Raw genomic sequence first — 26,457 nt, forward strand, 5'->3', positions numbered from 1 at the left:
ATCTTTCATGAAGCTATTTCTTCAATGTTAGCCAATATGCTTTATACAAGTTCTTGCCATATGAAAAATTAAAGATGAAAGCAAAATGAAACTGTCCTTACAGTAATCTCCATTTTTTATATTTTATTCTAATCAGAAAACTTAATATAATTGATAGTTAATTGAGTTCCTTAAGCATGTAGTCAAAAGTTTATCATCCCATATTATTTGCTGATTTTAGTCCTAGTATCATGGAATGCTAAAGTTACAAAATCTTTACTCTTTTTTGTCATAGAACATACAATCCCATCAACCTTGCAAATTGCATTAATCTATATTTTCCAATCACCCATTTTGTATCTGAAGAAAAAATAAAATCTGTTAGTTTATTATTTTTGATGTAACACTTCCTATTGGTTTGTTATAAATAAGTGCAGCATTGTTGACTTTGAGCATTCTTCATGTATATATATATATATATATACGGTCATGACTCATGAACAATAAATTGATGAAGCAGAAAAATGTCAAGTGACAAGGAATCAAGAATGCAAATAGCAAACAAAAATTACAAGATCATCAAGAACAAACAATACAACAAGTAAAAGAAAGATTAAACTCATCTTTTCTTCGTTAAAAGAATTTGTTATACTGACTAGTCAGAGAGTCCCTTAGATTCGAGTACAAGCCATAAAGCGAGTACTGCCTCAGATTCTCAACTTCATACCACGAATTAAGCACTCTAAGATGCTTGTCTGTGCCGGAAAACGCCAGCTGAATCCCAAGGCTACAATCCACGGAACCTCCTCGGCCTTTGCAAGACGATGTCCTGATAGCGCAATCTACTTTGTTGAGGCAAACAAAACTGGATTTTCCTCTACATGCAACACATCCATCTCTCTTCCAATACAAATTTTGCAGCCTACCCTTTTGAAACTCCAGCACCTAATTCAAATGAAGAAATCAAGCTATTCAAAATAACAAACCAGAAACTAACCTTGTAAGGGTCCATAAATTTTTACAAACTTTGTCATATCTTACCAATGTAAAACTTGTCACAATGAATGTGTTATTTGCAACAAAGGCAGGTAGAGAACGAGCTGCGTATTTCCGTCCTGCGAACGCCACCATGTACCCACCATAGGAATCCTATTTACCATTATGCAGAAGAAAATCATAAACTAGCTCTTATAATGACACAATTGCTATGCTATTTATTCTTTGGGGAAATCATGTTTTCAAACAAGAATAGACATTGATTATTACAAATAAATTGAGTAGAGCCCTTTCCAATATGCAGAGAAAACTAGGGAAAATCTCTAACAAAATACTAGTAGCTATTTAATCAGGAACTCAAGCAAGTTTTTTTCCAGAATAGAAGAAATCTTTACATGTTTCAAAATAATCTGCTAAACTATTATGGATTAGGGGTCATTGTTTTATGTCCTCATGATGCAGTTGAACAAATCAAAACCTTGATCACACTGAAGCCAAAGGTTTAGTTGAGTAACATTGTTTTCCTAATAATTATGAACTTTAAATATGCCTATCTTATCTGTTAAGTCTTTTGAGTAACACATGTACTTTTTTCACCATGAACTTATCAAGTTTAAGAACTGGGATGCAAACAACTTTGCATGAATTCTTCACTTAATAACAGCAATAATAATATGCTTTTTCAAGTTTAAGTAGCCTTTGATTTTTATTTTTTTTTTAATTTTAATGTCACAGTGACACTCGATTAATCCAGTTGTCAGTTTGGCCCTTCATTGGGACTCATTTCTAATAGTTTCTCACTCAAATCCATATTCCTTATCTAGCAAAGTAGCCCAACTTAAATATCTTTTGATCCATCTTTCTTCCATAAATTCAGAGAAGTACAACTACAAACACCAATGTTATTTGAAAGTCTAAAAAGTAGGTGTCAATTGGATACTAGAATCAAGAATTTAAGTGTTGACACAGAGATTATACTAAAATCCAAGAGCAATAGAATGAGTATTGACACAAAATACAATGACATAGATTCTTTTTGAAAAAAAAAATCAATTAGAAATTAGCAGCTAGAAAACAATTGCTATGGCATCTAGGGAAACCTGCAATAACAACACAGTAATAAGCAACCAATCCCAGTTCCCATCCAATGAAAACGACCATCATAGCATTCTTCAACCCCAATAGGATACATATAAACATAAAAATCCAAAACTTTCAACACAATGACCAAATGGCATTCATTCTTCAACCCCAATAGTGTACACAGACATATATGTCACCACAAAGTTCAAAACTTTTCACTTTTTGATTTCAATCTTCGCCCCCCCCCCCTTTCGCCACGTTGACCTTTTTCAAGAAAACAAGAAAAAGAAGTAAACTTTGAATAAGAAAAGAGAGAAAGAAAGTAGTAATGTATGTGCTTACAGGGAAGAAGGTAGAGGTATTAATGGTGAGGAGAGAGATCTCATCAACTTTGGGACGAAAGAGTGCAAGCTGGGAGTTAGAAGAAGGCAAAGAGAGTCTAGTGTCACAAGGCGAGAGCTGAAGAGAGAGGTTCTGGTTGAAGAAGAATGAGTTCTTGGAACTGAAAGCAATGCCAAAAGTGAATCCATCAGATCTCTGAATCTTTGTGTCAGAACATGGCTGGTACACCTTGTTGGTGTTGCTGGCAGAAGCAAGAGTAGCAGCTACTACTACCTGTGTCAGCACCACCATTGCCATCAACCACCGTGCCATTGTTCAAGGGTAGGGCAGTTGATGATTGATGAATGATGATAATGATGATGATGGTAGATGCCAACCTTTGTTTCTCTGAACTTTTTGAATGCACTGGCTAAGGGTGACTTTTTTTATTTTTTATTTTTTTATTTTATCTTTCCTTAGCATAAAATCTAATATTTCTTAGAAGAGAATGGAAAATAAATTCATGAGTATTTATATTTTAAATATATTAGTCACTAAAAAAAATATTAATAAAAATTTTTAAAATAATATATATAAATACATTATTTTTAAATTAGCTCTTATGATTAAATTAAAAGGTCTTAATTTAAATCTTTTTAGAGANACATATTTTTATATCAAATATTTTAGTTTGTGGTACTTCTTTGAGTCAAAACCTTTTTTTTCTTTTAATAATATTTTTCTATTTTTAGATCACTTTTATTACTAAATTATTATAATTATAGTCACACTCGTGATTATTATTGTTATATAGAAGAAGAGATTGTCTAGAAAAGATATATTTTTTAAGGAAAATAATTTTGATATAAAAACAGGATGAAATAAAATATTTGAATAAAACATTTTAGATACTAAAAAAAAATAGAATTTAATTATAACATTAGAGATTAAATTAGCTTATGTTTTTTTAACAGTATAAAATTATAGACTTAGACTTGAGCTTTTTTTAAAAAATAACAACTATAAAAAAAATTTACTAAAATATTCTTTATAAACAATATTTTACACATAAATTTTTACCTAAACCAGTTATCAAAACAATCAAACACAATAATAAAATATTAAACTTATATTAGACGAATAATCAAATTTATTTATAATAATATAATAAAATTTTTATAAAATATCAAATATGTATTTTTATATAACGATAATTAATTAGTTACTAGTTTTTTTACATATAACATAATTGATATAAACAAAAATTAATTATTAATATAAATAAATTAAATTATACATATATTTATTATAAATACATAGTGATTAATTTGGTAATCCATGTTTAAACATGTATATAACATTACATATCTCTATATATATAATCTACATTTTTATTTTCTTTAAAAAATTAATAAAGTTGATAGACGGTGGGAAGTTGTGGTAGCTGTTGTTACATTTTCTTTTTCCATCCTCTTCAATACTATTTTACGATTTTGGATCCATATCGAAAAGTTGAAAAAACAAAAAAATTGTATCAAATTTTTTTGGGAGCTAGATCTATCGAGTCAATGACTCAATGTTAGGAAAGTAATATGTACCAGCACAACTACCAAGTGTGTTGGTAGTAAAAATGGGTCTCTCGACTCAAATAAATTTCGATTGTAAATTAAGTTGATCTTAAGGAAAATGAAGATTAAAGAGAGTTGAAATTAGAGACAGACAATGTAAAAAAAAAAAAGTTAATTAACAATGATTTTGATTTGAACACTAAAATTTATATTTGACTTAATTAACAATGATTTTGATTTGAACACTAAAATTTATATTTGACTCTTACGCTGAAAGTGAAAAACATGGTACAAATTTTGAAAAATAAGTTTAAAGAAGAATGTGAGAGAAAAAAAAATAACTGTTGAAGTTTTTTCTATAAATAAGAAAATTAAAATTAATACAGGCATACATTGCAATTTATTCTAAGCTATATTAAAATTTTGCAAAATTTTCAATCACACTGATACAAAAAATATATATATATTTGTGCATGTCGTCGATATTTTCAATTTTCTTGATTTAAGAAATTTTTAAGTTGGTTAGAATATTCATCGAAAAAAGATGCTGCTTATTGTTTGTCTTGCTATTTGTTTGATAAACATTATGGTATTCGCAATGATGTCTTGCTATTTGTTTGGTAAACATTATGGTGCTCGCAATGATGGAAAAAATGCATTTTCAGAGTTAGGATTTAGTAATTGGAAGAAAGTAAACAATAGGGTAAATTGTGCATTTATATGTCACGAGGGTTCTATTCCTAATTCTCCCCATAATTTATGTGTGAAATCTTGTGATGATTTAATGGCTCAATCTAAGTATATAGACAAAGTTCTTGATAGGTATAGTGATGAAACTATTGCAAATAACCGTTTAAAATTGAATACATCTATTAATGCTATTCGATGGCTTGCATTTCAAACATGTGCATTTAGAGGTGATGATGAAAGTCCTGAATCTTTGAATAGGAGAAATTTTATTGAGTTAATTAAGCTTTTAGCTTTCTGTAATCAGAATGTTAATAATATTGTCCTTGAAAATGCTCATGGAAATGCTCAATATATATCTTCCGGTGTTCAAAAAGATATATTGCATATCTTTGTCAAGAAAGTACGTGCAACAATTCGAGAAGAAATTGGTGATTCTAAATTTTGTATAATTATTGATGAAGCAAGAGATGAGTCAAAGCGAGAACAAATGTATGTGATTTTGAGATTTGTAGACAAGCACAGTTGTGTTCAAGAAAGATTTTTTGATCTTATACATGTTTCTTATACATGTTCTTTAACATTGAAAACAGAAATTTCATCAGTTCTTTCTCGTCATAATCTTGATGTCCAAAATCTTAGGGGACAAGGGTACGATGGAGCTAGTAATATGCGTGGTGAATGGAATGGATTGCAAGCTCTATTCTTGAAAGATTGCCCTTTTGCTTGTTACATTCATTGTCTTGCTCATCGATTACAATTAGCACTTGTTTCTGCAGCCAAAGAAGTTTGTTATGTTCATCAATTCTTTTCAAAACTTACACTAATTGTGAATGTTGTGACTGTTTCTCCTAAACGTCATGATCAGTTAAGGGTTGCTCAAGCAAATAATGTTGCAAACTTAATTGCCAATGATCAAATTGTGATAGGTAGTAGACTTAATCAAATTGGTGCTTTGCAAAGTGCTGGAGATACCAGATGAGGGTCTCATTTGAATTATGTACGTAGCTTGTTATGCATGTTTGATGCTACTTGTGAAGTTCTTGAAAAAAACACCGAAGAAGGTAATTTCTCTACTCGTGGAGATGCTAGTGCTGCTTATGATGCTATCATATCCTTTGAATTTGTCTTTGTTTTGCATTTGATGAGAAATATTTTGGAAGTTAGTCATGATCTTTGTCAAGCTTTGCAACGAAAATATCAAGACATGTTGAATGCTTTAACTCTGGTTTCTACTACGAAGACTTTAATCCAAAAAATGAGAGAATCAAGTTGGGAGGCTTTCCTAAAAGAAGTTATATTATTTTGTGAGAAACATGAAGTTGAAGTTCCTGATATGAATGCATTGCATATTCCTAGAAGAGGCCGAACTCGCAAAATTGTTGATCAAATTTCAGTGGAGTATCATTACCGTGTTAATTTATTTTTTGCTGTAATTGATACACAATTACAAGAGCTTAATGGAATATTCAATGATAATATGGTGGAATTGCTTACTTTAAGTTCAACTTTAGATCCCAGAGATAATTATAAGTTCTTCAGTGTCAACAAAGTATGTGAATTAGTAGAACGGTTTTATTCAGATGACTTCAGTGACCAAGAGAAATTTCACATTAGAATGCAAGTTCAACATTATGAACTTGATGTTCCTAATCATGTTGAATTAACTAACTTGTGCACAATTTCAGAGTTATGTCAAGGATTAACGAAGATAGGAAAGTCTTTAACATATCTTTTGATTGATCGTTTGATTCGCTTGGTATTAACTCTTCCTGTTTCAATTGCTACAGCTGAGAGATCTTTTTCAGCTATAAATATTGTGAAGAATAGACTCAGAAACAAAATGGAAGATGAATTGCTTGCTAATTGTCTTTTGATTTACATTGAGAAGAAGATTGCTGAAAGATTTGACACAGATTCTATTATCGATGAATTTTATGATATGAAGAATCGACGTGTACCACTTCGTTAGTAAAAAGTACACATTTTTTTTGTACTTTAAATATATATTCTCTATGAGTTTAGTTTTGTAATACATCTTACATTATAATTTATTTGCATATATTTTTTTTATATTATATATATTATTGGCCCCGCATGATCACATTTTTGGATCTGTCCCTGCATACAATAGAATAACTATTTCAAGATTTTAAAACACATAAGTGAGTAAACAAAGTGGTTAACATGTTACTTAACGTTTCAACTATCCCGCTAGGATACAATGGACTATTTGTTCTCAAAAGTTTAAACTGATTTTGGGGTTTATCAAGGATCGAACTCTTGACCTTTTGAATCTAGCGCTTTAATACCATGTCATGATACCACTCATCCCAAAAACTTCGGCTAATAGGAAAAGGTAACGCTAATAGTTATATTTCTAATATTTCATAAACCTCCATTGTACACATTATACAAATATTCTATTGGCTCTTCATACTTTCCCATGTTAATAGATAGAGGGATTAATTTGAGTAAACTTTTAAAATTTAAAAGTTCAATATGAGCCAATTAAAAATAAAAAAGCCAATTTAAGACTGATTTGAAAATTAAGAAATTATTTTAAATATTAACTAAAAAAAAGTAAGAAATAACTCAAATGAGGCACAAAGGCAGCTTGAAAACTATAAATTAATTCATATTTAATATTACATGTTAGTACATGTTACTGAATATCAATGTTCCCTTAAAGCAACTTCACTAACTAATTAAAAAGCCCAACCATGCAAGAAAATTACATGCATCATTATCCAATGACAACTACCAAATTTACGAATAAAAGACACCCAGCTTTGTTTTTCAACTCATAAAAAAAAGACACTAAGCTAGCTACACTAGACCTCCTTGCCATTCAAATTTTGAAGTTACAGCATAGATGTTTACAATTTTTGTTTAATTTGTTCAAATTCTAATATAATTCCATGTTATGTTGCATGTGATGTATTTTTCTGTCGTTGTTAGAGTTCCAGAGGGATAAACCTCTTCATACCATATATATGCCCCCAAGAAAGTTTAATAGCGACTATGAACAATATGCATCAATTCCATTTAGCTACATATCCTCCTGTCTTCACTGAAATTCGACCTGTGAGAATAAAATAAATGAGATTCAACTACTTATTATCTAAATTGCTGAATCCAATAAGAAATTGTTTTCTTAGCCTTTTTAATATAATAGATAAAAAATTTGTGTTATGTAAAATAATGTGCTGTAAGAAATTATGTGAACTAAAGATGTTATAAACCAACATCTGTCTCAACTGCCAATAGGGACTTGATTGCAAGGAATATAGATCAATGCATTTATGATTTAATAGAAACAATATTTCCTAACAACCAAACAAAAAGACAAATTAAAAACGCCTCTATCAGCCAATAAATAATAATTCAAATAGCATAGTCTCTCCATATTCAATTAAAAAATTGGAATTTGAATCTCTTATTTTTAGCGAAAAAAAAACGCCTCTCTCACATATTAAGATTGAAGCAGATTAGTAAAAACAAAATATATATAATATAATATAAAATGAAATAAAAGAGACAGAACAGTAGAATTAAATTTAATAATAAAATAAAATAAATTATACATACTTTTTATGTTCTACTCAGGATACTTTTAAATTTTAATAGGAGTACTTGTTCCACAAGTATATAAATGCATCAGAGCATAATACTTATCTATTAAGAGATAAGAGAGAATACACATTACTAATAAAATTTTTTATTTTTGGCTAACATTTTATATTTTAAAATTAAATTCTAAATTCTAAATATTAAATCATTATTTCTAATAATATAAGAATAAAATATTAATTAAAAATATTAGCTAATATTGATAAAAAAAATATTAATTTTCTAATTTTTTTTAAAATAAAGTAAGGTACAAATGGATTCAAATATCGTTGTCCAGCGTCTCAGATGTTTGGCTTTCACCCAAGAGACTCGGGTTCCATTCCGTGCTCCCCAGTAATGATGTATGCATAATTTTTACGTATATTTTTCATTTTAATGGTACAGATATTATTTCTTTGTAAGAGTAAACAATAAGTCAATAACAATTGATCTTGTTTACGATAATGACTAGTTATATACAAAATACAATACACCCTTAACTTTATCACCGTTTTCTTATAGGTTATATAAATCAAACACACAGTGTTATATTTTAACAATCACCATGAAAACAAATTTTCATACGTAAATAAAATAATCAGCGTACCATGTATGATGATCTTAATGAATTTTAGTCCTTGAAAATGGCCATTGCAATATACAACAAGGGTTGTAAGCAATCAGGGGTGAACTTCCTGGCGAAGAGGTAAGATTCAGAGAAATTTGATTCCCTCAATCGACTAATCAGTTCAACGGAAACCTCCTGGGGCTTATAAGAATAAGGGTGTCCACCTTTAGTCCCTGTCCAATTGACATGTGTCAACGTATAATTGGTGCAGCCCTCAGGATCCATCATTGACAACAATGTAGGAAAATAGTGTTCCTCTGGATAACACTCGTCCTTCTTGTAGCAAGGACTTCTAAATTTTCTCCACAACGCGCGGTCCCTCACGACCAGGAGCGCGTGGGGGCGCGTGAGCGTGAAAAACTGCGATCCAACTCGGAAGTCTTCGTACTTCACCTCCGGAAGCATCGCGAACCTGCCCCTCGCGATGTATCGGTTCCAGAGTCTCGGCGCGTGGGTGAGGATTTCGATGAAGCTCCGGTGAGTCTGAGTTGGTCGGGTCAACCCGGGCGAGTCGAACGTGGTGGAGAAAAAGAGGGAGCGGTAGACGTAAGGGAAGGAGTGGAGAGGGATGCAGTGCTGCGAGAGAAGTGCGAAGTACGCGTTCTCAGGGTCATCGAGGAGCGCGTGGGCGAGGAGACGGCGTGTGGCGGATATTAAGGTTGGCGAGGCGCGTGCAGTTTTCTTGGAAGGGATGAAACGGTTCTTGAAAACTCCCTCGACGGGGCGCGTGAGGTTCACGGAAGGGTCTTTGTGGATGTAGATGTTGTATAGATTGGTGGGTTGGTCATGGAAAAAGAGGTTCCATATAGGGGCAAAGTGGAGGTCGGTGTTGGTGAGGAAGAGGAATGCGATCTTGGGCTTTGGTTTGGTTTGATAGGAGAATTGGAAGATTCTAGAAGGTTTGTGTTGGGGTGGCGCGTGGTGGTGGAACGTGGAAGCGAGCGTGAAGAGGGAGAGGTCGTCAAGTTCGTCTTGTGGGGAGAATGGGAGATGGAGGTGGCTTTGGGTTAATACTGTGGGCCCAAGAATGACGATCACAGGAAGGGAGAGTAGGATAGAAAATGCAAGAACCAATGCTGTGTGTGGCAACATTTGAATCTCAAAATATGATCATAGAAATAAGTTTGCTGGGTTTGTGTAACAATGGAAAAGATTGGTTTTTTTGGTGGTTTATGATTATGGCATGTTTATGTTTGGATTGGAGGGAGGTACTTGAGTCGATGGAAGAAGGGATATAGGGAGGATATGACATATTGATGTCAATGGAATATTGGTCAAAGAAGTTTTGGAGCCAAAATTAGTATGTTTGTGTGTTTTTAGTAACTTGAACCAAATTTAAGTAGGCTTTGGTGTGTGTTTGATAAATTTTTCCCCCTTTCTTTTTCTTGGCCGTTTAATGTTTTACAACTGAAGTTGGTTACTTGTTCCTCTTTTTCTATGGCAAATATAATATCCTTTTGGCTTTTCCTCTTGTTAACCATAGAGGAGTTAGAGGTGCATCGGTTGATTTTCCTTAACATTGGTTGGGGATTTTAGTTGAGATACCACTTCGTTAGTTAAAAAAATATTGGTTTCTTAACAAAATTGAATTAATTATTACTCATTGTTGAATTATCTAATTAATGTTCTTATGAAAGCCTTCGTCTATATTATGTGAGCGGGAGATTAATTCTCTTGGCCAATTTTATGTGCGGACAATAAGGAAAGGAAGTTATAAAAACACGCATGTAAGCTACTAAGGTTCATACCTAAGAGCCAACCACATGAGCACGTGGCAATTGGCAAATAATGATACAAATTCTCATCATTGAAGAAAAATATGAGATAATTTTGTTTTCTCTTGTATCTTTTGAGTCAAGTGCTATGATACATGAATATTCATAAAGGTACGAGATATGACATGAATATACATAAATTTTAAATTTTTATATAATATATATATAATATAAAATATTTTTTTATTTAGTATTGTGTCCAAAGAAACTTCCAATTCTAAATTACACACACCATATCCAATACACACATGATATCTTTTTTTTTGATCAAATTTGCACTATATGAAATTTAAACCCAAGACCTCTTGATAAAAAAAAGGATCATATACCACTTGAGTTAAGGCTTATTTGCAATAAGTGATTGTTCAGAACTTTCATCTTTATCTCTGATTAGAGATGTCAATTTAAATTCCAATTCTAGGGTTGGCCTTAGGCCCTTTAGGTTTTTTTTCCAACCCACAATCCTTAAATATATCAAGAAAAACACGCTAAATAGACCCTAAAAATAATTGGGCCCGGGTCAACCCTAAAGCCCAAAATCAATCAAAAGGCTAAATTACTAAAAAGAAAGAACCCTAATTATAAACTCCATCTCTCTTCTCCGCTGCCGTCGCACTCATCTCTCAGCCGCCACCGCCGTGACGCCTCAAACGGCTCCAGATGCTGTCGTCGCATCTTCCTTTTCTCTTTGTTCCAGCGTCGCATTTTCATCTTCTCTTCTCCGCCGATATGACTAAAAAAAAATAGAAGTGACTCATGGACTGATTCTAAATTTTTTTGCCCGTGAAAATGATTGATTCTGTGGATTGTTTAAAATTTTAGCCCTTTTGAATTTGGAATCTTTTATCACTTTGGCCCAATGAGATAGGACCAAAATTTTGTAAGACTAACCTAATTGATACTTCTATCTCTTGTTTATGTTAAAGTTTGGCATCATTATAGAAACAGTAGAGGTGGATCTAAAAATTATATAAAATAAACTTACATTTAGTAAATTGTATTTCAAAATAAAAAATGTTGTAAATAAATGTTATAGCATACTAATGGTTTATCGGTATAATACACATTTCTCATTAAATTCTTTTTTATTATGATCTAGTTTTTAATATATAAATTAATAATTTTTATTGTCCTCGTATTAAATAAACTTTATTCTTTAATAATAAGTTTAACAAATTAACAAATTTATATTATTACTAGTGTATCACCCGCGTGTACGCACAGGCTGTTTTATAATAAAAGTCATATTTACTTGATTATGGACTTTTTGATATTATAACTCTTTGTACTACATAATTGAATTTATTTAGTTTTATAATTACAACAAAAATATTATTCTATTATAAAAATTATTATGTTTTTATAATAAATATGTAATCAATATTTAATATACTATACTATTGTTCTACTATAATATGTAATCTTTATGTATATGAATATTATATTATGATTTATAAGTGTAACTTGAATAATTGAAGTATGAAATATTTTTATATTTGTATAAAAATATAATTATTATTAATATATTAAAAAAATTTAATTAACAAATGCACTTTTTTATATTTTATACTTTTTCCTTTAAATCCACAAATGCATAAGTTGAATTTTTTGTTATCAAATTAACATATGACCGTTACATTAACTTTGTTAGTTAATTAAAAATTGAATATTGAAATGAAGAGAGACATTTAATGTACCAACCAATCAGAAAGAGATAAATGTTTAATGTGCTTCAACCAATCAGAGGGAGTTAATGTGAAATTCTATTGAATCTTTTCAAAAAGGGGTTTAGGAGTTTAAATTACTTTCAGGCCGTCAACCACCACCTCCTCCCAAAAAAATGTTAAACTCAACTCATATACATAATGTGCTGTAGCTACCATTTCGTTTCCAGTTCAACAATAAAACGGATGCAAATTTATGGTGGTTAAAAGCGGTGTGAGTAGATTTGATATCTTCCTCCGTGGTAACACCGCCTACACTCCTGTTTATGATAACTTGATACCTTTTTTGAGTTTAACTATGGGAGGTGGAGGCCATTTTCCTGTTTATGATACAATAATTATTATCACTACTCAGGTGAGTAAAGAAATTATTCACCTCTTTAATCCTGGTATACTTGTATGTTATTTTTGGATCTATATATTTTTAATTGAGTTTCTTCCCTTATTATGTTGCAGAACAAACTGTATATTGCCTAGCAGTTGTCAAGAGTGCCGAATTGAACATAATTGGACGTAAGTTTTTTTAATTTCTTAACGTGAATACTCGTGATCTCATGTGTGATATGAACCTTACATGAATTAAGGGCAATCCCAACGAACAACTTGTCAGAATTGGTAGCATGGAACTACTTAGAAAACTGCCTGTGTTACTTCTTGATCTTATTTTTTGTTGGTACTGCATGATGCGATGAGAACACAAATTTGCATCAAAATTTATGCTTTCATAAGGACACTCATTACTATAATTATACCCAATGCATCAAAATCTATGCTTATGCTACCTTTAGTTTGATTCTTTATATGCATCATCTTCTTGTTTATATTAATTTTCAAAAGTTAATTACTTAAATCTGCCTTCTTAATTGCTGTAATGAGAACATTTTAACTGAGGTATTTTTAGTAGTGAAAATCCCAAAATAAAAAAAAGTAGGTTGTATTCAACAAATAATTTGAAGGTCCTGTTTGAAATATATTCTAGTAAATAACTATGGTTATCATGAGAATAGTTTGATCATAATCATAACTTAGATGGTGACTTGTTCATTCCCATTGAATGTTTATTCTAAAGGTGTTATGAATTTCCACGTGTCATGGTTTATTACTGCAGAGAAATTACGTTTTAGTGCTGAATTTATTGAGATGAAGCAACAAGCATTGGACCTATTTGTAAATAGGATAGCATCACATCATGAACTTCAACAAAGTGAGCATCTGAGGATATTTTTGAAGGCAGAAGAAGAGATGACATCTCTCATCTTTGATAGACTAATTTATTCCTCCATGCAGCTTTATATATTTTAGATGTGATTAGTTTTCGTTCACTTTCCTTTTGGGTCTCCACTTCTATTGATTTGCCATTGTTTACGTTTTACATTTGAGGGTCAGTCATTTCAATCTATGATGAAATAAGTTGTTCAATTTGATGATGAGTCTCCTGAAATCAATATCAAATGCTTGCTTTCATATTTCGTGGCTTATATTAGTGATTGATAGATAGATTAAGTTAATTATGGTTTATGCTTACTGATTTGATAGCTATCATACAAAAACAATCACAGTATATTTTGTGTTTTGCGGGGTGTATAAGACTTTAGTGTCCCTGTTCTTTCCCATGAATGTCTATCTGTCGTATTTATAAGGTGAATCGCAATATTAACTTCTTTCAGCTTTCAAATTAACTTAAAATTAAGATACTTAATAATATAGTTCTCAAAATTAGTTTTATTACACTAAAGATGTGTTCTTACTCAATACTAACCATGTGTTGTGTTGTAATTAGAAAATTAGTCCAAATCGTAATGCCCAATACATTATTAATCTCTCTATAAATCAAAGCAAGTTAGATAAGACATAACCTAATTTCCATTAACTGGTATTGAGCATATTAAATCCATCTTTCACATAGTTCAAAATATTTATCCATCTCTAGAATATATATACTGCTCAATAATCATCACAATATTAGCCAATTGTTCATAATAACCTTCTGGAAGCACATACTAAATAGTCCTTAAAAATAAATCATAACTACAGGAAAAAATTACACTTAAAAAATAATTACCTAAATTGGTGAGTTTTCAGCAACTCCATTGTTTTAACATCTTTAACCAAGATTCCTAAATACTTCTTTGTATACCACATTGTCTGTCTCATTGCTTTTGTCCTCATCATGGCATAACAATATATTAAGCCCCTTCCTATTTGTAACTCTTGAAACCGCAACATATAATTGACCATGTGTAAATACTGGCTTCCTTATAATCAAACCAACTTTTGATAATGATTGATCCTGACTCTTGTTAATCATCATTGCATAAGAAACCATAATAGGAAATTGTCTCCTTTGAAACTTGAATGGTATCCTATGGTCAGAAAGACTTAGAGTCATTCTAGGAATGAATACTTTTTGACCTGCATTTTTTCCTAAGATACATTTTGCTTCTATTATGTGTTTACCAAGCTTAGTAATAACCAACCGAGTACCATTGCACAGTCCAGCAGAATGGTCAATGTTCCTTAGTAACATAATAGGTGTCCCTACCTTGACTGTTAATTCATGATTTGGCACGCCCGAACACCTAATTGTGTTTTAAGAATTCAGGAGTGTGTACTGATGCTAGAATGTCATTGTTGTTCTCTGTTGGACACACTTTGTCACTACTGGAATAAGTTTATGCTTCGGTAGGATTCAAACTTATGATGTAGCTATTAATTTCGTCCACCAATTGCAAGGTAGGTGCCAGAATAGCAGGATCCTCAGCTTGAAAATCATGGTTTGTTCCTTCCCACATCTCCGGATAAGTTGCCTTACAAATAGCAACTATAGGATCATCCCACTCATTTATGAGGATGTCATCTGGGATTTCAACTTTATCAACTCCATCTAGAGATTTTCCATATCTCCCATCTCCAATTCTTAATATCCATTCTGCAAATTCCTTTATTTCAACAGACCTTGCATTGTTGCCTCCGGCTTGTAGACGCATGTTTTTAGTTAGCATCAACAACTTGCAACTATCCCAAATGTAAGACGAATTTATTGTGGATATACAATGTCTTTTCTACTACCTTTTGGTATAACCAGTAGTATCTGCCTAAAGTCACCCCTAAAGACAATTGTCTTCCCTCCAAATAGTTTATCGAGACTGTTTACATTAGTAAACCTTAATATGTCTCGCATTGTCCTATCAAGTGCTTCAATGCAATGTTTGTGAACCATAGGGGCTTCGTCCCAAATAATGAGTTTAGTTTTAACCAACAAATCTGCAAGTGGACTCCCTTGTTTTATGTTGCATGTTGAAAACTCATTCGGATTAAGGGGGATTGCAAACCGTGAGTGGGCTGTCCTGCCACCGGGTAGTAGAAGAGAATCAATTCCACTTGATGCAACTGTCAAAACAATCTTCCCTTCTGATCTCAACCCAGATGCCAATGTCTTCCAAACGAATTTTTTCCTGTACCACCGTAATCATATAAGAAGAAAACTCCACCTTTCTTTTTGGTTACAGCATCCATTACTTGATCATACACATATTTCTGCTCATTTGTCAGCTGATCCAAGAGACTGTTATGCTCCTCTGCTAATGTACGTATGTTATAACAAATCTCGTCGCATATTAGGCTATTAACTCCCTTAGCCATCAAAGCATTGGAAGTTAATTCAACATCCGAGACTAGCATAGATGGGAGGTCCATAAGACTCTTATTGTAACTTTTCAATTTGTTCTCAATGTCAATGAGAGTAAATTCCTTTAACTCTTCTTTTGTTAAATGTAGATCTACAAAGAATAATGAAACTCAAAAGTAAGTGACAACAGGATTGAAGCAAATGTGTTTGTTACTTGCATGATATTATAAAAATAATAAAAAGTGAATTATAAATTTTTTTTATTATGAAAAGGTTATCATTTTATTATATTTCTCTAAAAACTTTAAAATAATTAAGTCAAGAGCCATAAATAATTGTAAATTTATTCAGACGTGTAAAAATTCTCATTCATTAACTTGACATCATTATTATAAATTAAAAATTTAAAATTATCAAATTAATTTTGCTTTAATTTACCATTTTCAAAATTGAAATCTTATGTTTCTTAATCTTCAAGAATTTTTAGTTTATCATTTTAAATGAATATAAACTAAGGTATTTTAAAAAAAGTGTTAAATTCAAATTTAAAAGGCTAATTAACTTTTTTGGCTTGAGCTAATAACTATCAAGTGTAGTAGTTTTGGTTGGAAAAGTTAATTTTAAAAATCTATATGAATGTAGTCAATATAGCCTTGTTCTGGTGTTGGTAAGTTTACTGGTCAAGGTATAATTCATTTCTAACAAATGGTGGAATAGTTGGTTGGTTTTTCTTTCTCTTTTTTTATTAGATGAGGTATGTAACAGAAGAAAATGATACTATAATCGCCACCTTAAGTCATTACACATACTCAGTTGCTTACCTAAGAATTCCAGACATCGTTATGTATCATGGATTAGAAGTGTCACAAAGTAGCTTTTGCAGTTTTGTTTTAACTTTAGGAGCCAATAAATGTGATGTATCATTTTATATATATAAAAAAAATTGGCAAATTTTTTGTGGCATGTGCTAAAGTCTTTAAATTTTTTATGTTAGTGAAATAAGAAAAAATTTAAACTAATTAAATAAAGAGATATAAATAATTGTATATTCATTAAGAAAAACTATTTTTTTTTCATTCATTAACTTAACCTAATTATTATATTTAAAATTGAAATGATCAAATTAATTTTAATTTAATTCAATTAATGCTATAAAGGTACTCTAATTTAGTTTGTAGTTTACCTACATGAAATTATACTTACTTGGGTTATCCAGTAATCTTCTTTGCCTGTGAAGAATGTCATCGAATAACAAAGACCATGTATTCTCCCATACATGTTCAGGCCTTGCCATTGACTTAGAGAACAACAATGTTGCAAACAACTTCCTCAAATAATCTCCCGACCCCAATTACTTGCTTCCTTAATTGCATCAATGTATTCTTTATCGTCATCCAAAAGTCCTCTTGCATAACATTTATCCCTGAATGTCGGGTATAAAACACTATCAACTGTTCGTATCTCCTCATATGAAGTTGGTCCCCTAACAAAGTTTAGTAATAGTCTTTAATAGATTATTTCCCCTGAACCTGGTGGAACAAAGAAAATCCTACCAATTACTGAGTGTGATTTTCGTGGAGCCCAAACTCTTTCAGTAGCCTTCCATACAAACTTTGTTGGCAATTCAGCATATCTCAAAGTTCTTGCCTCTGTGTGTTCTTTATTTGCATCAAACCAACCCAAAAACATTGACTCCTTCACCGACGCTTCTTTAGCCACCTCCGCTGGTTATCATCATCTTCAAATATGACATTTTGCTCGTTTGGCAAATGAAAACCAAGTCGAACGACAGACGGATCCCTGTAGTGGACATTATATCCAAAAATTCTCCATGCTGCTTTGCATGGAGATATGTACCTACAATTATAATACATGCTTACTTCATCAATATCATCAGCTTCTGCATCTCCACTGGCACTTCTATAGAAAGATGCTGTCACACGATCATTTCCTTTATTGACGTACTTGAATAAATACTTTATTGATCTTGATTGATTACACCATTCAACATTAATGTGTGCCCCTACCATAGCAATAAAAATCGGTTATGTGGGACCACATATCGGTTGTCAAGATCAACCCCACCCTTTGTAATCACTTTCCCATCTTTTCTATGTCTATAAACTGGATAACCATCTTCATCGACTGTGGTGGCATCAATAAATCTTTTTGGGAAATGTCATATGCATTTTCCATTTTCCATGCAGGGTGAGACCCTCCTAAGAAAATCACATGGTCCATGCATCATGTGCTTTTCAACTGCTTCATAGTATTCCGGGTCTTTCTCCTTGTCTGGAATTTCTGCTGATATGATTCGGTCTATGTCTTCTCCAGTAGGGTATTTGTCATCTCGGTGAAGAAAAATAAGTATATGAGCATGTTGAAGTCCACGCTTCTGAAATTCAATTGTATACACAACTGAAAAAAATAGCATACAGTGTTATGGTCATAGAAAATTTGTATACAAATGTTCAGTTTTATACTATGTTCATTAAAATTAAGTTTTGCTTACTCTTTCAATAGCTCCTTGGTATGCAAATCTATTTTTGGACAAAAAAATCGTTTTTGTTTTCACTATAAACTTGTTGAATATGAGAGAGCCAATGTGTCTCCCATTGGTAATTTTACTTGTTCCGATATTACTTGTTGCAATGTTATGCTCAGTAAGGCAAACCTATATATCCCTATTGTCCTTAAACTATCTTGTAATATCCCTTATCTATTATATGGCTAAGTAACCTTCAAACTATTAAGTACTTTTTACTGAACTAATTCTTAATCAACACTATAAAACATAATTCATTTGAATATTAACTTTGCATGGTTCGACTAAATGATTTGTTCTTTGGTTTTCCATTAACACCAATAAGTAATCATAAAATTTCCTATGTAAAAAAGAATTGTACAAACCTGCAATGATGTTGCCAAAAATCTTGTTCATCCGGATATCTTTAATGAGTTTATCTAGTTTCACCTTGAAAGCCCTACAAATCATGTATGGTCGGTCTTCTGCATGTAATTCTCTGTTCTTCAAGAAATCTTCAAGTTCATGCCATTTTGGATTGCATGTAAATGTTATGAAAAGGTCAGGATAACCAACAACTTTACAAATTGCCATTGCATCTTGGTAGTTCTGTATCATGTACTTGGGACCACCTGTAAATGATGAAGGTAGTATGATACGTTTACCTCGACTTGACGGGATTGTTTCACCACTCAACATAGCTTCCTTTACCCATTTGTACATCTCACATCTCAATTTTTTCTGGTCAAGTCGTATATAGTTTAATCTCGCTGACTCAATCATCGAATATCCATCAACCAAAAATTGTTGGAAGAGTCTTCTCGAATACAACAATGGGGAACCATCTGCTAATCTTTCTTGTACCCTAAAAGCAAAAAACTCCTTCAGTGACAATTCTTTTCGCCCATTCCCACGATTACTATGTTTCTTATTAAGTGTTATATCCTCCTTGTATCTATCCTCCCCGTACGGAAACAACAAAGGATACTGTAAACCCAAATAAGGAAGATTAAGTTGATTGATCTGTTGTAATCTTTCACTTTGTGTCTCAACTACAATGTCTCTATCAGTCCTATCCATATCAAAATCACTGACCACCAATGCTGCCACCTCATCTGTTGAAGGTAGGTTATATCTTCTACCATCTTTACCCCTCTTGCCCAAGAGTCTAAGCTTCACATTAGACATAGACTCAGCTGTCATTGACTCTCTAACCATAAGGAATGCCTTCACCAATACATTGTTCTCATCCAACATTTGCTTTAAATCTCTAACAATGTCTTCATGTATGTTGTTGTGCTCTTCCCCCCTTCATTTAAAAATAGCACATCCTAAGATTAAGTTGAATAAAAATAGAAACAGTTTTGCACAAAAATGTATCATATTCTAAAATACTATGTAGTTTGTATTTTAGAAGTTAGGTTTGTGTCATACCGTATAACTGACATTCGATTCAAGACCTCATTTTAAGTATCAAAAATATATAGCTGAGCAAATTTTGCAGTGCTGCCTTCTGGAGGTAAAAGACTACCTACCAAATGGTAATTCTCTCCATACAATATAAAAATAGGTGGTCCCCTTGAAGAACTTACACTTCGGTCAATCTTTGCACCCATTGAAGTGAATTGGAACATACTGTTGTAACTCCTGATATTTTCTCAAAAATGCTTGCATTTAATCCCATCACCGTACAATAAGTCGTATAAAATATTTGGAGCTTTTTGTAGTTGTGGTATTTTTACATGTCCTCCTCTATAATAGAGTGTATACTTGGGTTCACTTGTATTATAGTATTTTCTTGACCTTTCATCGTACCAAAATAGTGCATGACAGTATTGACATTCATTAACTGCATCACCCATATGCGAATAATCTGTAGAATTCAATATTACTTAGTATCTTCATGCTATTTCAAATTAAGTATGTTAACAGTTAACGATAATTTCCACATGACCCCAGTAATTGAAATCCATAATATACATTTGCTTTCTCTGGCATGCCTTCCTATTCTATCACCAAATGTTTTGTTATATGATCCTATTACACAGAACCAAAATAATATTCTCATAGGCTCTCTTTCAGAAATTGTACATATAACAAAATTTCTTAACCCTACAAAACCATTTGTAGTTTTTGTGTAATATAAGATTCAATACCTCTTGCAGTACTTGCAATTTTTGGTGTGGATCTTTTATCTATTCTAACCTTCTTTCTATTTTCTGAAACTTGAAACATTAATTGGTCATACACATTACAATAAGATTACCATATCTAATTTCTTTACATTAACAATAGATCGTGTATGTCTTGAATTTCTTTACATTAACAATAGATCGTGTATGTCTTGATTTAACTAACGACTAATATCATTAATTTCTATGAATAAAATTCTTATTTCTACCATAGGAAAAGGATGTTAGCCTAAAATTGTATATTTATTCTGATGTTTAAATTTCTTTATTAATTAACTTACCACCATTATTATAGCTAAAAATTTAAAGCAATCAAATTAATTTTGCATTAGTTTAATAAATGATATAAAGGTAACACTAATTCAATTTGTAGTTTACTCTAGCTTCAGACAACCTTATGTATTATGAATTAGTAGCTTGGCAAAGTGACTTTTGCAGCTTTATTTTAACTTGAAAGCGAGAAAGTGTGATATATCATTTTTTTTAAAAAAAAGTCATGCAAAAATTTTTTTTCTTGTGCTAAAATCTTATAATTTTTATGCCATTGAAATAAGAATAATAAAAATAAATTATAAATTTTTAGTTATAAAAGAATTAAACCTGTATTATAAATTATTTCTTTTGCAAAATTAAACTACTTAAATAAAGTTCAATAAATAATTGTATATTTATTCTTACATATAAAATTTTTCATTCATTAACTTAACATCATTATTATAATTTAAAAAATTAAAATGATCAAAATAATTTTGCTTTAATTCATAATATTAAAATAGTTTAATTACTTTATTGGTCCCTATAATTTCGCATAATTTTCAATTAGGTCCCTATATTTTTTTCTTTTAATTGGGTCCCTGCACCAAAATTTTTTTTTCAATTAGGTCTCTTTTAGTAGTAATTGGCTTAATTGTATAGGGAACAAACTAAAAAAAAAAATTGGTACAGGGATCCAAATAAAAGAAAAAAAAGTGTAAGGACCCAATTAAAAAAATAAATTGGTGCAAGGACTCAATTAAAAGGAAAAAATATAGGAACTTAATTAAAAATTTTGCAAAACTATAAGAACCAACAACGTAATTAAACCTATTAAAATCAAAGTCTCGGTTATTCTAACTAAATGATCAAATTTTTATTATTTTCCAATCATTTAAATTTTACATTCAATTATCCAAAAATATCCAACTATTATGAAAATTATATGAGTTCTAATCCTTTTTAACTAAGATTATCAAAGATGTGATTTAGTTGCCTTTCATGAATTAATTTCTAAAAATAATATCCTCAAACTAATAAAACAAACTCCAATCATGAATTTCAATTTAGTTTATTAGTTTAGATCCACTATTTATGAATCCATATGAAATCTAGATAACACAATTTAAATTTATAGGAATAAAAGAATTATCTCGGAAGCTTACCACATATGACTGTTTTATTAATGGGCTTCCTCTTGCTAGCGAGTATGAACCCTCTCTCCCTCCTTGCATTTTTTGTTTCCTCTAAATTGACAAATATGTTTAGTGCACTACCATAACCATATAAAGATATTAAACTTCTTCAAAACTTTTGTTTTAAAGAGAACTTTTAATCAAAATTATATTCATCCTTATGTAAATTAGAATTTATATATCGTATATTTTTATTGCATTTCCATTTGTTTGGTTTCAAATCCTAGAATTATAAAGTGACTCAAATACGCTACGATATAAGTTTTCTTGTATTACCCAAATAATTTAACATAACATATTCTTAGCTTTGCTTTGTAACTCAATAACTTGCAGCTGTGTCCCATATTATTGTATAAAAATTTCTATAATGTATATAACCTGATGTCTTGAATAGGGTCCTCCACCCAAACTCCAAGCCCATTTTTAAGTATGTTACGAACCAATGACATAGTAGTCACACTTACATGTGCAACTACCTCGGTTGGGATCATCTTCAGCTGTACAAATTGATATAAACAAATATGACAACATTAACAAAATATTTGGAGTAATTACTTGGAAAACTAAACAAAGAAAATTATATATTGTTTGTGAAACCTATATCAGCCTACTGTTTTGGAGTGTCTATCATTGTAACTGTTGATGCAGTACCTGCAGAGGTTAAGTTAATGGAATGGTTACTATTTTTCTCAGACATACACAAATTTTCTCTATTATAAGCACCTTGTTCTTATTTATGTCTATTTAATGTCTATGAAATTGTCATTCACCATGAAAATTGCATTCTTTAAAGGGACTCCTTTTTCCAACAAGCTTCAATGCCTTTTTCTCTTCTCCAATTCTTTGCTTCCTCTACTAATCAGTTTAATTCATTACCACTTTATGCTCTCAACAATTTCCAACTACAATGTCTTAACATAATTTAGTGATCTTTTCATATGTGTAATGAGCATTTATATTAAAATGGAATGAATTCTTTTGGCTTTCAAATTAACTTAAAATTAAGTTACTTAGTAATATAACATTTTTAATTAGTTTTATTACACTAACAATGTGTTCTTACTCAATACTAATCATGTGCTGTGTTGTAATTACAAAATTATTGTAATGCCCAATGCATGATTTATCTCTCTATAAATCAAAGCAAGTTAGAAAAGACATAAACTTACTCACATTGACCAGTATCGAGCATATTAAATACATCTTTCATATATACTTCTCAACTTCAAGAATTTATGAAACATCTAAATATTTGCTAAATAAAATCTAGAAACTTGGGATGGTACCTCCAGTTTCAGCAACATGTACAGCTGATGGAGAAGCTAAATTCTGTAGAAACGGTGTCATATTATTGATCAAGCATCTAACTGTGCTAACTGTCTGTGAGGGAGAAAGCTCAATACTTGTTACAATGTTCTCATTTCCTTTATTTTCCCAGTTTTTAGTTTGTCTCTTCTTTCTTGTCACAACTATCACTGAAACAACAAACAATGTTAGTCCACCCATGGCTCCGGTCCATTATAACTTTAGAGTTTTTTTGTTTGTTAAAAAGTTACCACTTGATGGATCATTAATTTGTCCTTGTTCTTTAAGTATTGAACCACTTTCAATATCATACATTCTCTGGTTGTTTTGGAGAATATTTCGATCATTATTTGCATAAACATTAACCTTTCTTTTGTTATTAGCAAATATCCCTTGTTGTTCTGCATAAACCAAAAGGATGCTCAATATACTTCTTATAGTTTCTACTTTCTTATTGTTATAAGTTTGTAAAAAAAAATTAATATGAATAGAAAGATACTGAGTTTCATATGCATACTTGGATGTTTATCAACTGAGTTTAATATAATATTTTGAAGAGGTCGTCTCATTCTTGGTTGCTCTGGTGGCTCCAAATCTACTGTTCGTTGCCTCTTCCTCTTCTCCTCAAGGATAGTTCTTCTTTGTTTCCTGAAAAGTGTAGCTGATGTTCTGCAAATTGCTCCTCCAAATGTTGTGACCTAGTTGTAAACTTATATTCCTATCTATATCAATGTGGTTTTTCCTTCTTAGTGTCTCTGTAGACTTACATTTCTATCACATATATGGTACAATATCTCTCTATTTCATAGCTTACTCTAATGCTATGCTGTGTACTAAATATAAAGATGAGTGGACAAACTTCACATGTGCATTGTGTTAAGAATTTGCATAAAAATACGATTATTTCATTTATTTTTCCAAAGTCTAGTTTGAAAGGTGAATGATATTTTTTGGTTATTGACTCATCTTAGTATAAAGCTATTGATGTTGCTTTTTACATGATATTGCTAAAACTTCGTGTTTTAATTTGAGTTTCCCAAACTCTAAACCTTCATATGCATAATCCCTCAATTTGGGACCATAGTAATTTCTCTGTGTCCTAGCTATAATTTGTAAATAATCTGAGTAATGGTCATTATGGAAAATAAAAAATTGATTTGTGTGTAAAAGCTAATTATAAATAACTTTTTAAAAGATAATAGTTCACGAAACAGTTTTATCTAATTATTGTTGTAACATAATTTGATAGAACACTTGATTATGTTCTATAATTGTCATACATGGATTAGTGATCATTTCCTTAATTAGATTATGTCAATATATAGATTAGTGATTGATTTTTTTTAATTCAAGATTCATCGGTGTGTTAGCTTGCATTTCACTATACTATTCAGAATAAGATATATATTATTAGCAATCAATATATCATTTCAAGCCACTCTTACCATTACATATATATTGCTAATACATAAGATATTGACCTGAATTTGAAAACATAAATAAATCTAGCAAAATAAAGCTAGTAATCTTTTAGGCTATCCCAAACTGATAAACCATTCCTATGACCATGGTTGCCTCCCATTGATAAATTTACACTATAATTTGTACTAAAAAAGAAATAACTCCTAACTCAAAGAAAGTGGACAAAGCCTATCATATAAGACAAATTGTCCAAGTATAAAGTGGCACAAAACAAAATAACCGGAATCGTTATACTCCCATCCCACCCTCATCGAGATATACTAAACCATATAGAGTCTATTGGAGTGCAGAGTGATTGTCTTTACATTAACATGTTCTTGCCAAAATTAGTGCACCAGGTAGACTCTTCTTGCTTCCATGAACCTCAGCTTTGTTATAAATAGATCAGTCCTCTCAGAGTCATTTGAACAGTTAGAACCATTCCTAGTCTCCATTACGGATATGATATCCTTACCAACTAATAAGGAAGGACTGTATAGAATTCCAAACCCAGTAACCTTGATCATCTTAGCCCAATCAAGATTCTGATCCCCATCTCGCTTCATTTCCCAGACCGATATCTGTCTTGACAATCCAACATTGTGATAGGTTAATAATCCTATACCTTCTTTAAAAGGAGTCAGGGAGTGATATTCAGATTTCACCTCTGCGGGTATTGTAGCCTCATGGAAAGATCTATGCCTGAGATTGAATGTGATAATGCTTACCGGCTCAGGAAAGTTAGGACGTTTCCAACCTATCCAGTAAACGACGCCATTGTCCACAACAGATTTGGGTCCAAGCTTCTGAACATTGCTCTCAAATGAACCTTCATGAGTCCACTCCCTTTCCATGGAACTATAAAGACTCCAGGACATTGTGCTGTCAGAGTAGTGCCGCTTGTGTACATGCACAATGCGATATTCCATACTATCTTCCAAATATCCAAAGGCATAAAGAGATACAACGTGGCAGCAGTGCTCGCTAGCTTCGTCTGGTGCAAAATGCCTCTTTTGGGTGAGGGAATTCCACATAAGTAGCCTAGGGTTGAGACCCCCCATGAAAATCCTCAAGCAAATGACTTCATGGTCGGAGCCTATTGATGAGCGGATAATTTGTACGCTTTTTGGCATTGTTTTTAGTATGTTTTTAGTATGATCTAGTTAGTTTTTAGTATATTTTTATTAGTTTTTAGTTAAAATTCACTTTTCTGGGCTTTACTATGAGTTTGTGTGTTTTTCTGTGATTTCAGGTATTTTCTGGCTGAAATTGAGGGACCTGAGCAAAAATCTGATTCAGAGACTAAAAAGAACTGCAGATGCTGTTGGATTCTGACCTCCCTGCACTCAAAGTAGATTTTCTGGAGCTACAGAAGCCCAATTGGCGCGCTCTCAACGGCGTTGGAAAGTAGACATCCTGGGCTTTCCAGCAATATATGATAGTCCATACTTTACCCAAGATTTGATGGCCCAAACTGGCGTTCAAAGTCACCCTCAGAATTTCCAGCGTTAAACGCCGGAACTGGC

At 31.6% G+C, this 26,457-nt stretch overlaps 4 protein-coding genes, 1 long non-coding RNA gene and 1 pseudogene across 5 annotated transcripts; 3 read left to right on the forward strand and 3 right to left on the reverse strand.

The window, feature by feature from the left end:
- Positions 1 to 469: 469 nt before the first annotated feature.
- On the reverse strand, positions 470 to 2,778 carry LOC107477693 (uncharacterized). Its single transcript, XM_016097747.3, has 3 exons — positions 2,401 to 2,778; positions 1,021 to 1,128; positions 470 to 924 (listed from the first exon to the last, which is right to left on the reverse strand). Exons 1-3 carry the CDS (start codon positions 2,710 to 2,712, stop codon positions 613 to 615), a joined length of 732 nt encoding a protein of 243 aa, XP_015953233.1. The 5' UTR covers positions 2,713 to 2,778; the 3' UTR covers positions 470 to 612.
- A 1,770-nt stretch (positions 2,779 to 4,548) lies between these two features.
- On the forward strand, positions 4,549 to 5,616 carry LOC107477680 (uncharacterized). The gene has a single exon (XM_016097737.1). The coding sequence runs from the start codon at positions 4,549 to 4,551 to the stop codon at positions 5,614 to 5,616; it is 1,068 nt and encodes a 355-aa protein (XP_015953223.1).
- Positions 5,617 to 5,652: 36 nt separating this feature from the next.
- LOC107477682 (uncharacterized) lies at positions 5,653 to 6,606 on the forward strand. Its single transcript, XM_016097738.1, has one exon. The coding sequence runs from the start codon at positions 5,653 to 5,655 to the stop codon at positions 6,604 to 6,606; it is 954 nt and encodes a 317-aa protein (XP_015953224.1).
- A 716-nt stretch (positions 6,607 to 7,322) lies between these two features.
- Positions 7,323 to 10,213, reverse strand: LOC107477659 (glycosyltransferase BC10-like). Its single transcript, XM_016097713.3, has 2 exons — positions 8,854 to 10,213; positions 7,323 to 7,719 (listed from the first exon to the last, which is right to left on the reverse strand). Exon 1 carries the CDS (start codon positions 9,964 to 9,966, stop codon positions 8,878 to 8,880), a length of 1,089 nt encoding a protein of 362 aa, XP_015953199.1. The 5' UTR covers positions 9,967 to 10,213; the 3' UTR covers positions 7,323 to 7,719; positions 8,854 to 8,877.
- A 2,379-nt stretch (positions 10,214 to 12,592) lies between these two features.
- On the forward strand, positions 12,593 to 13,649 carry LOC107477694 (uncharacterized). Its single transcript, XR_001589817.3, has 3 exons — positions 12,593 to 12,728; positions 12,830 to 12,886; positions 13,482 to 13,649. It is a non-coding gene; the product is annotated as an uncharacterized LOC107477694 (long non-coding RNA).
- Positions 13,650 to 14,477: 828 nt separating this feature from the next.
- On the reverse strand, positions 14,478 to 25,992 carry LOC110278426 (uncharacterized; annotated as a pseudogene).
- Positions 25,993 to 26,457: the final 465 nt, after the last annotated feature.

This window comes from Arachis duranensis, chromosome 3 (assembly GCF_000817695.3).
Source record: "Arachis duranensis cultivar V14167 chromosome 3, aradu.V14167.gnm2.J7QH, whole genome shotgun sequence".
NCBI lineage: Eukaryota > Viridiplantae > Streptophyta > Magnoliopsida > Fabales > Fabaceae > Arachis > Arachis duranensis.

What these genes read in the sequence shown, in the direction of transcription:
- LOC107477682 (XM_016097738.1), top strand. Translation starts at nt 5,653, where the DNA reads ATGTTTGATGCTACTTGTGAAGTTCTTGAAAAAAACACCGAAGAAGGT.
- LOC107477659 (XM_016097713.3), bottom strand. Translation starts at nt 9,966, where the DNA reads ATGTTGCCACACACAGCATTGGTTCTTGCATTTTCTATCCTACTCTCC.
- LOC107477693 (XM_016097747.3), bottom strand. Translation starts at nt 2,712, where the DNA reads ATGGCACGGTGGTTGATGGCAATGGTGGTGCTGACACAGGTAGTAGTA. An exon ending in ATACCTCTACCTTCTTCCCT is followed by an intron (nt 1,129 to 2,400) that starts GTAAGCACATAC and finishes AATGGTAAATAG; the next exon opens with GATTCCTATGGTGGGTACAT. An exon ending in TTGTGACAAGTTTTACATTG is followed by an intron (nt 925 to 1,020) that starts GTAAGATATGAC and finishes CATTTGAATTAG; the next exon opens with GTGCTGGAGTTTCAAAAGGG.
- LOC107477680 (XM_016097737.1), top strand. Translation starts at nt 4,549, where the DNA reads ATGTCTTGCTATTTGTTTGGTAAACATTATGGTGCTCGCAATGATGGA.